We start from the raw sequence: 10616 nt of genomic DNA on the forward strand, positions 1-10616 counted from the left end.
TAGCAACATCTTATAATCCCGGGTCGTCATCCCAATATTTCCAATCATTAAATACTACCTCCGTTTCAAGTTAGTTGCAACTTTGAGCTTGACACGGATTCTAAGACAAAATTTCATAATAGTTCATTAATGAATTAAAGTATAGTAAATTAAGGGTAGGAGTGAGAACGTGGAGGTAATTAAAAAAATTGACCAACAATGACAACAGCAGCCACACCACAACCAACGTTCAACAGCAGCCACCTTTAGACCACCCATCGCACAGCCTGAAACCACCTGCTCTAAGGCCGAACCACCCAGACGCACCCCGAACAACCCTAAGACCACCACCTTTTACCCCGAGCAACCCCAAGACCACCACCTTTTACCCCGAGCAACCCCAAAATCATCACCTCTCAGCCCGAAACCACCCATTTCAAGCCGACCACCCATCTTACAACCCTAAAACCACCCCCGCAACGCGAACAACCCAAAATCACCCCCTCTCAACCCAAACGACTCGAAACTACCACCTCTCAACTCTAACCACATCGACACCAACTCCTCACAGCCGAACCTCCCTAAAGCCACCAACACTCGCCATAAACCACCCCAAAACCACCACTCTCAATCAGCCCCAAGATTACCCACACTCACCCTAAAGCAACCCAGACCAAAACTACCCTTCCTCACCTTGAATCACACCAAACCATCCATAAACAACCCCAAACTAGCCCAATTACCCCTCAAACCATCAGATCTACACTATTAAAAGAGAGAGAAGGGGGGGGTGAGTAAGGAACACTGGAGGAGTAGGAGGCGACTTTGAATATGGTGATGAGCAGCGACAGCGTTGACGGTGGTGGACTGGTGGTGGATGCAGCAGCGAGCCAGCGACGGGGACAATGGTGGTTAGATGCGGCGGCGACGACGATGGTTCGTGTTCTGATATTCTTGGTAGTTGAATGATTTTTGGAATTGAATTGTTTTTTTAATTTATGTGTTAGATGAGTTAAATTAGGTGAAAATATTATGTTAATAAGTTAGATTAGGAATGTAATAAAATCTGATTTAGATAGTTAAATGTGTTTATAAGTTCTTTAGTAAGGGTATTTTTGTACTTTCATTTAAAAAACTTACTAAAATAGGAAAAAAATGAAAAGTTGCAACTAATATGTAGCACTCCGTTTTGGCAAAAGTTACAACTAATATGTAATGGAGGCAGTAAAAACTTACCACTTCAACATACGAAACTCAAAATACAAAAACCACGTTACAAACGTGAAACGGGCCGAATAAAACACGACCACACACAAAACACCAGTCTCCAACCCAGAATTTGACTTTTAACAGTCCAAACAAGGCAATAATCTTCTCACAAAATTTTGACTCATTTCAAAACTCCCAAATTTCTATCTCAAAAAGTCCAATCAAAACCTATATATATAAAAAAATTTGATTCCTTTCAATATGAGTCAAATTCCCAAATCCCAAAACCCCACAAATCTTTCTCCTCAAAAAACCCCACTTCTAATGGCGTCCTCTTCAGCCGCCATTGATGAACAATCATCACCCAATTCAAGATATTGGATATGGAAAAAACACGACTTTTTCCCAGAAACTTCCTTCAATTCTTTCTCAGATTACAAATCTGCACTTTCCCAGATTTTCCCACGTCTCAAAGACAGATTATTGAGTCGTTCTTCTGATTCTTTCGAACTCGTTGAGTTGAAGAAAGAGAGTGTAAATCCCATGAACAAATGTTTAACATGGTGGGATCTTATATGGATGAGTTTTGGGTCAGTTGTCGGGTCGGGTATTTTCAGTATTACGGGTCAAGAAGCCCATAATCATGCAGGCCCAGCAATTTTACTGTCGTATGCAATTTCTGGGTTTTCTGCATTATTATCTGTTTTTTGTTACACTGAATTTACTGTTGAAGTTCCTGTTGCTGGCGGTTCTTTCTCTTTTCTTAGAATTGAATTGGGTGATTTTATTGCTTTTATTGCTGCTAGTAATATCTTGCTTGAAGCTATTGTTGGTGCTGCAGGATTAGGCAGATCATGGTCTTCTTATTTTGCTAGTATGATTAAGAATGATTCTGATTTTTTGCGAATTCGAGTTGATTCTTTTGCTGAAGGGTTTAATCTGCTTGATCCTATTGCTGTAATTGTGCTGTTAATTGCTAATGGTATTGCTATGTCCGGGACTAGGCGGACGTCATTGTTGAATTGGTTAGCTTCTGTGTTGAGTGCATTAGTGATTGTTTTCATCATTGTGGTTGGGTTTGTTCATTCGAAAACTGAGAATTTAACACCATTTTTTCCATTTGGGGCTAAAGGAGTGTTTCAGGCTGCTGCTGTTGTGTACTGGTCTTATACAGGGTTTGATATGGTTGCTACCATGGCTGAAGAAACTAAGAAACCCTCAAGGGATATCCCGATTGGGCTGGTTGGATCGATGTCGATTATTACTGTCATATATTGTTTGATGTCATTGACATTGACTATGATGCAGAAGTATACTGAGATTGATGTAAATGCACCTTACACTGTTGTTTTTGAGAAGATTGGTATGAAATGGGCCAAGTATTTGGTGTCTATTATTGCTCTTAAAGGGATGACTACGAGTTTGCTCGTAGGTTCTCTTGGGCAAGCTCGTTATACGACACAAATTGCTAGATCTCATATGATTCCTCCGTGGTTTGCTAAAATTCATCCGAAAACTAGAACTCCTATCAATGCTACTTTGCTTGTGACAATTCTCAGTGCTGTGATTGCCTTCTTTTCAAGTTTGGATGTTTTATCTAGTGTCTTCTCATTCAGTACACTCTTCATTTTTATGCTTATGGCTGTGGCTTTGTTAGTCAGACGTTACTATGTTGCAGATGTTACACCAAAGCAAGGGCTTTACAGATTTCTTGCATGTTTGTTTTTCATAATGATCTCTTCAGTTGGCTTAACAGTATTATGGAACGTAAAGCATAGCTGGGTTGGTTACTCTGTGTGTGGTGCTGTTTGGTTTGTCGCAACTTTGGCATTGCAGTTACTGCCAAAACAGCAAACTCCTAAGGTTTGGGAGGTTCCGCTAGTCCCATGGTTGCCCTCATTATCGATTGGATTTAATATATTTCTTATAGGATCATTGGGTTACGAGGCATTTCTAAGGTTCTTCATCTGTACTGCGGTAATGCTGCTATATTATCTCTTTGTTGGTGTGCATGCTACCTATGATGTTGCTCATCATGAATTGACGGAAAGGAAGGTCGAGGAAGGAAAAGAGGGTAACAATCAAGGGAAGCTATAATGCAAACCATTTAAATTCGTTCACTAGAATTTTAAAAATAATGGAGGTCAATTAGCTGTACTGTGATCTTTATGAATGATCATTTAGAGCAATTATAGTTCAAATGTCTAGTTTTTATTTGATTCACTACGTATTTTATTAAAATCAAGATCGTTTATATTACATTGTACTTGGAATAATCTTAATTCAAATACCTCATTGTTTCTTGCATGATGGTGGCGTCATTAATCATATCTTTGTTGCCAACTTTCATAAATCATTATGCTTTGAAACTTATATGGCCTTTGGTTTGATACTTAGATCTGATCTTCCATGGATTGGTAGAATTCTCACCTGCTTAATCATCATTCACAATTTCTTTTAATTATCAATGACTGCTAATTTTGAATGAACAAAAGAGTAATTTGGAACTTGAAGTTCAAGATATGCAAGTGACGATTTTTTGCATCCTCTATTGGCATTGCTTTGCAAACTGTTAGACATGATATTATGATCGTTAAACCAAAAAAATTCACCTGCAATTTGCTTAAAATTGCTTTTACTGTAATATCAACATGACAGATTTGCAGGAGCAGGACTGCAATCTTCCACGAAATGTAAAATGCTTGAGATAACAATACAATGATATCTAAGTCATAGTTTTAAAGTTAACAAAACGTCGAATATGAATCTAATTCCAAGGCTTACTATAATAACTACAAAATCTAGAAAATGGTAAGAAACCATTGTGCCCTCACAAATGTAGTAACACACTAACACCCACAAAGATTAAGGGGGCCTTCACAAACAAGCATCAGACTTATTTCTGGCCCTTCCTTTTCCACAAGTCCCCTAGCATCTTTATCCCAGAACCCTTTTTCTTACCTCCCCCAAAACTGTCATCTGGATCATCACCTGCCCCTGGTGATCCAAGGTAACCACCGAACCCAGTGATGGGTGGTGGCTCAAAAATGCTGTTGAAGTGATTATCCATGGAAGCACACCTCTCAGAAATACGTCCTTTCGTCCCTGTCCCTGCCCCGCCAGCAAGCACGGAAGCAGCTGCATCTGCCGCCTTTCTCCATTGTTCTGTTTGCACCTTCATCTTCTTCATCTCTATCTCCAACAATTCCTTGGCTGCTTCAGCTTCAACTAGCTTCTCCTTTAACTGAGATTCTTTTCCTCTGCTCAATTCAATATCTTCCCCTAGTTGGTTCAATTTTAATGCCATCTCTTCTTCTCTCTTTCGAGCCATATCTATCTCCGATTTTGCTTCATCTAGTTGCATCTTCAGTGCCTGGTTTTCTTCAATTACCACTTGTTTTTCTTTCTCTTTCTCTTCCATCTCGGCTCTGATTTGATCCATCTCCTCATTCTTTGAGACTGCTTCATCACATAATGAAGGCTTTTCTGGTTCTGATATTGAAGAATCTTCTGACTTGGTCTCCTTCACATCCTCCCCAACAGAACAGTGACTTACCTCAGTCTTGGGCTCGACCAACATTTTCTCCACCGGGACCTCAAATACATCTGTTTCTAGATCAACGACTTCAGGAACTTCATCTCCGGGCTTGTCCCTTGAGTTATTCTTTGGGATTGCAGCAATAGCAGTAGGCTTTGCTCGCCCAACAACTTTTCTAGTTGTGACCTGCTTCTTGATGCTACCCTTCTTATGTAGTTCTTCTTGGGCCTGTTTCCTTGCAGCTTCAGCAGAAGATAACTGGTGTTTCAGACTCTTAAGCTCACGCTGAGCTTGTACCAGTTGAGTTTCTAGATCAGTAATACGGGTACCAAGTTTCTTTTGGTAAACTGGCTCTGACTGAGTTCCCCTTGGGGAACGATAGTCCCCAATCCTCGGGCTTCTTTCTGTGATTGAACGATGATGAAGAGGATCAGAATCAGAGCTGGAGGTTCGAAGATGTCGTGGATTTTTTATAGTTGGCGGTGGCCTTTGAGGCCCTTCTGTACCTCTGTTCAAGAAAACACAATCCCCAAACATTAATTAATACTCTTACATCTATATTGCTGTTGTGCTGGGTTTATAAAGTACATATGAACTAGATTAGATCAACTAAAAATGCTTGACATGAAGAATTAGATATCTTACTTCACTCTTGGCATGTCGTCCACGTAGCACAGTTAAACTAGAAGAGCAAAGCTGTCCCTAATCGATAATCTGCTGTACGATCAACAATGGCAAAATTGTAAAACATCGTTGGAAGGACCAAGAAATCTGTAACTCTAAACACACAGCATATGCAAACAGAATAAATAACATGAACAAGGAAAAAGAGGTGATTGAAATGCATGATATCAATTCAGTCAATATTCACCTCATATCAAACAATGCAAGGAAAGGAATAGTTTCAACACAAAATTGCATGCGAATTACATGAAAACATTCACCCCCTCTATTTTTTTGGTCCAAGATCCGCCACTAATGCCAATTATCTCCGAGAATGTACAGTATGTTCCTTGGACATTTTGAGACATAGTTGAGTACCTTGAGATCACTCAAAGTTTATCATGCTCAGAATTAAATACAATAATAAGTGCCTTTTCTTTACATAATGGAATGTCACTTTTTTTAAAAGAGCAAAAGCCAACAAAAGACCCATCTTAAAAACATTTTTAAAATTTTAAATAAATTAACAGTTTTGCTCCTCAAAAGATGTCTTTTAACCCAAGTACCCAACCAACAAAAATACCTGAAAAAGCTCTATTCACTTTCTCAGGCAACATTAGCCTTTATTTTTTAACACATTTTGATGTAGCATATTCAGAATATACAAAAATTAATAAACAAAAATTATGATACGAAAATAGAATATACTATAAACTGTTGTTCAATAAAAAAAATAAGTCACACAAGTATACAAGTATGAATTAATTTATATGAAGTTCAAACCAAGGTAAGCATGCACCCTACTATACTAATGAATTGAAGGCATGATAGCCAAATTACAACTCTTTCTTAATTCGAGGCAACAACGAAGGGTCTACTATATGCCTTAGTGAAACTCTTTCTGCTTATTGAAGTACTTAACTCATAGTTGTTAAATTTGAGGTGTTCAGCAATCAGCACAATGACTTTCGTACTTTTGAATGGATTAACAACTTAACATTATACTTTCTCCATCCCAAAAGTAGTCTCATGGTTAAACCCCTACGTAATTAATTACAAGGCTCTAAGTTACTCGAGAATCTTTTACAATTTTCTCTTTTATCTTAACTAAAGATATTATGCAAAATTCAATTAATCCATCAATCACAGCCTCTTCCATAGGAGGGGTCGGCTACATGAACCAAAAGAGATTATTCAATATGGAAAACATAAATATCTTAACTAAAGATATTATGCAAAATTCAATTAATCAATCAATCAATCACAACCTTAATCCCATAGGAGGGTCCGCTACATGAACCAAAAGAGATTATTCAATATGGAAAATATACTGTAATGCTTGAATTTGTATTGATTCACTAGAGCTGTGATGGGAGCAATGCTGAGTAACATATTCAACTAGATTACTGATTACATATAAAGTCTAATCATGAATAATCATATGATATGACCCACCACAATTAACAATTATATTCAATTGACCTTCAATTAACAATTATATTACCATAATTAGTAACGCAAATTAATTAAAGTTAATCTTGTACCCCTTTAATCTTTTTAACCTTCTCTTTAATAAAAAAAAAAACAAATTTAATAAATAAAAAATCAAAATAAAAGTTTTTTTTTTTTTTTTTTTTTGACGAAAAAACAAAAAAATTAAATCAACCCCATTACTACTCTAAAATTCCTTCAATTTGGTAATTTACATTTACGGGAAAACACATTTTTGGAAATAAATTATGTGAACATGCAAATGTACATTCATGGGTCACACCAGAAATTCACAGAACAAACTGCAGGAAAAATGGTCAACCTACCAGTTGTTTAGTAAACAAAATAAATAAAATATCCCATAAACCAAAGATTGGTAAGCCAAAGATCCAATTACTTTAAAAAAATTATAAATAAAAAACTTTAAGGCAATAGAAAATGGCACACAAAGCAAAATTAGTGCAACTGAAAAATGAAAAGCAAACAAATAAAACAAAATGCAAACACAAACACTAAATATTTCATTCTCACAGATCTTTAATACATTCTCCCTCTATAACACATTGTAGCGTTAATAATGCAATTTAAACTAGTAATGAGTCAACTAAATCCGAATAATAAAGCTAGAATAATACTCGTACATTGAACAATAATATAAAAGGGAAAAAATTAAACAAACCTGGTAAATGAAGTGATGTTAAATTCTGATGAGTGAAGAATGAGAGTGAGTGAAAATTGACATGATAAATAATAAAGAGATACCAGAAAAAAGGAAAGAAATTGAGAATGAAGAAGAAAAGGTTGAAATTGACAGAAGAGAGAGAGGAGAAGGGGGGGAGTGTTTGAATTAAAGGAGTGGAAATGGAGAGGAGACAAATGGGGTAAATTTAATTTAAAATTTATTGGGAAATCAACTAAACATTTACTACTGTGCATAGTATCTCACTCGTTGCTACTATTCTTGTCTTTTTGTCCGTTTTTCAAACTTGGGAGCACCTGTTTGAATTCTACTCCGTAAATGATTTCAATTTTAAGTTTTACTTCTACCGTTGTGATTAATTGCAAAAACCATTTTGTGTTTATTTTCTTTTAGCAAAAAGGAAAAATTAGAAAAAATAATCCCAACTTTTATTGATTTTGTTTCAATAATCCCAACTTTGGATTATTCAAGAATAATCCGAACTATGGAGGTTCCTCTTTTTCTTCAATCCTAAACCGGTCAACGGAAGTCAATGACTTATCATATCAGGTCACTTGACACGTGTCAAGTCCTGAGTGGTCCAAATATTTTTAAATTATAAAAAAAAAAAAAACCAAAACAAAAAAAAATCAGAAAAACAACTGCCAACTAGGGGTGTTCAAATCCGGGTACCCGGGTTTTCGGGTACCCGAAAATCCGGGTACCCGGGTTTTCGGGTACTTGATAGCTTGTCCCATGTCCCGACCCGAATAATCCGGGTACCCGGGTTTCGGGTACCCGGATTATTCGGGTCGGGACATGGGTACCCGGATCTTTTTTTCTTTTTTTTTTAAATTAACTTTTTACTTAATATTATGTATTTAACTATTTATCCTTGCTGTAATTTAATTTATTTTAATAAAAAACCTGCTGCATTTTTTTTGTAATTCAAGATTTTCAGATTTTATTTTTTGTAAAAACCTGCTTTATTTTTATTTTTTTTTTGTTAAAACCTGCTGCCTATTATAAGAAACCTGCTGCACTTTTTTAATTTTGTAAAAATCTGCATGAACATATTCAAATACATGTCTTAACATAATTAAAGTACTAATTAAAAGCTAAAGTTTAGGGAAAGTAATTAGTTACATAATTCCAAACTCACAAATTACAAAGTACAATAATAGAACAAAGCCACAATGCAAATCAAATAAGCTTGGAGGTCATGTTTCACTTGTGAGATCCGAAACTTCAATTGTCTCATCAATAATAATTGTTGGTTGCTCCAAAACCAAGTCTTTAATTCCTACAAAACCAAATAATGCAAAAAAATAATTACATATCAAATATATTATGTATAACATAGTAAAATAAAGTAATAGATAAAGTTAATTAAATCACCTTCTTCTTCCATACTTTCCAACTCAAGCAAATTTTCCTCTATAGTAATAGGGACACTAGAACTACGCATCCAATCTTGGCCACAAACAAGAGCTTCTACCATTTTTGTGCTCAAAGAAGTCCGAAAGGAATCTAGAACACGTCCTCCCGTGCTAAAAGCGGACTCGGAAGCAACGGAAGAAACCGGAATAGCAAGAATATCACGAGCCATAGTCATAAGTATTGGGTATGTTTTTCCTTGTCCACTCCACCATACCAAAATATCGAAATCTACATCACTAGGCTCTAATTTATCCCCTAAATACTTTTCCAATTCGGTCATTCCTTTGGAAGATGAATCATTACCACTTTCCCTTACAAAACTATCCCTTAACCGAGATACATTGTTAAGACCCTTTTTTTGCTCTTGTCCACCTTTTTCACTTTGACTTGTAGAGGCAAGTTTAGAAGAAGATGACTCTACTTTTTGTGCATAAGACTCATATAATAAATTCAATGCATCTTGAATGCGTTGACACAAAGTATAGGAACTACTAACATCATAAGAATTACGCACAATGTGCTCCGTATACTTCATCTTATTCCTAGGATCAAGAATCAATGCAATGAACATCAAAATATTAATATTATGAACATTTGCCCAATACTTGTCAAATTTCAACTTCATTTGCATTGCCATTTTCTTAACATCATCATTCGGGTCATTAACATAGTCATATATTGTGTACCCAATATCATAAATCTCCTCCACAAAAGTATTTCCCGTCACATAACGGGATCCGGACAACTTCAAAGTAGCATTATAAAAAATTTCAAGAAAAGGCAAGAAACTTTGAATTTTATCCCAATCCTCATCATCCGGAGCACCCCCTACCGGTTGCTTCATAAGCTCTTTAGTGTAAGGAGAGAACTTTGTTTTCATATTCTTAAAGGCTTTCCTAAACACTAAAGCACTCTTAAGCATCAAATAGGTGGAATTCCACCTTGTTTCAACATCTAGGCAAACAAGACCTTTGGAAGTGATTTTCTCCTCTTCAACACAAGACTTGAACTTTTGAAGCCTAGAAGGAGAAGACCTCACATATTTCACAGCAGCTCTAACTTTTAAAACAGACACATTCACATCTTTCAAGCCATCTTTGACAACCAAATTCAAAATATGTGCGGCACATCTCATATGCAAAAACTCAGAATTCAACACACACCCATCCCAAAGATTAAAGATTTTTTTCAAGTATTTTATAGCCAAATCATTTGAGCTAGCATTGTCAACTGTTACAGTTAAAACCCTCTTTACATTCCATTCTAACAAACATTTTTCAACAGATTTACCAATAAGCTCCCCAGAATGACCAGCAACAGGACAAAAGTTAATGATCCTCTTATGCAATTTCCAATTATCATCAATGAAATGAGCAGTAAGACACATATATGACAAATTTTGACCCGATGTCCATGTATCTGTAGTAAGACATACTCTAGATGACAAATTATTGAAAACGTTCATTAACTCCTTCCTTTTCTCAATAAAAAGACCATAACACTCCCTTGTAATTGTAGCACGCGAGGGAGTAACAAATTCAGGACAAGCAACTTTACAAAACTGACGAAAACCTTCACGTTCAACGAATGCAAAAGGCAGCTCATCTACAATCAACA

General features: G+C 36.2%; 2 protein-coding genes across 5 annotated transcripts; one reads left to right on the forward strand and one right to left on the reverse strand.

Moving 5' to 3' along the window:
• Positions 1-1210: 1210 nt before the first annotated feature.
• LOC145627029 (cationic amino acid transporter 8, vacuolar-like) lies at positions 1211-3447 on the forward strand. The gene has a single exon (XM_081679433.1). It carries the CDS (start codon positions 1450-1452, stop codon positions 3283-3285), a length of 1836 nt encoding a protein of 611 aa, XP_081535559.1. The 5' UTR covers positions 1211-1449; the 3' UTR covers positions 3286-3447.
• A 359-nt stretch (positions 3448-3806) lies between these two features.
• LOC145627030 (interactor of constitutive active ROPs 4-like) lies at positions 3807-7733 on the reverse strand. 4 transcript variants are annotated; one of them, XM_081679435.1, is made up of 3 exons: positions 7560-7733; positions 5372-5440; positions 3807-5234 (listed from the first exon to the last, which is right to left on the reverse strand). In XM_081679435.1, exons 2-3 carry the CDS (start codon positions 5383-5385, stop codon positions 4085-4087), a joined length of 1164 nt encoding a protein of 387 aa, XP_081535561.1. In that variant the 5' UTR covers positions 5386-5440; positions 7560-7733; the 3' UTR covers positions 3807-4084. The 4 variants fall into 4 exon arrangements, with proteins under 4 accessions (XP_081535561.1, XP_081535562.1, XP_081535560.1 ...); XM_081679436.1 differs by having other exon boundaries at positions 5372-5443; XM_081679434.1 differs by having other exon boundaries at positions 5372-5505.
• Positions 7734-10616: the final 2883 nt, after the last annotated feature.

Source organism: Chenopodium album, chromosome 4 (genome assembly GCF_948465745.1).
Source record: "Chenopodium album chromosome 4, dcCheAlbu1.1, whole genome shotgun sequence".
Taxonomy (NCBI): Eukaryota; Viridiplantae; Streptophyta; class Magnoliopsida; order Caryophyllales; family Amaranthaceae; genus Chenopodium; species Chenopodium album.

Bases quoted from the DNA above. Each gene is read 5' to 3' on its own strand.
- LOC145627029 (XM_081679433.1), top strand. From the start codon at position 1,450: ATGAGTCAAATTCCCAAATCCCAAAACCCCACAAATCTTTCTCCTCAA.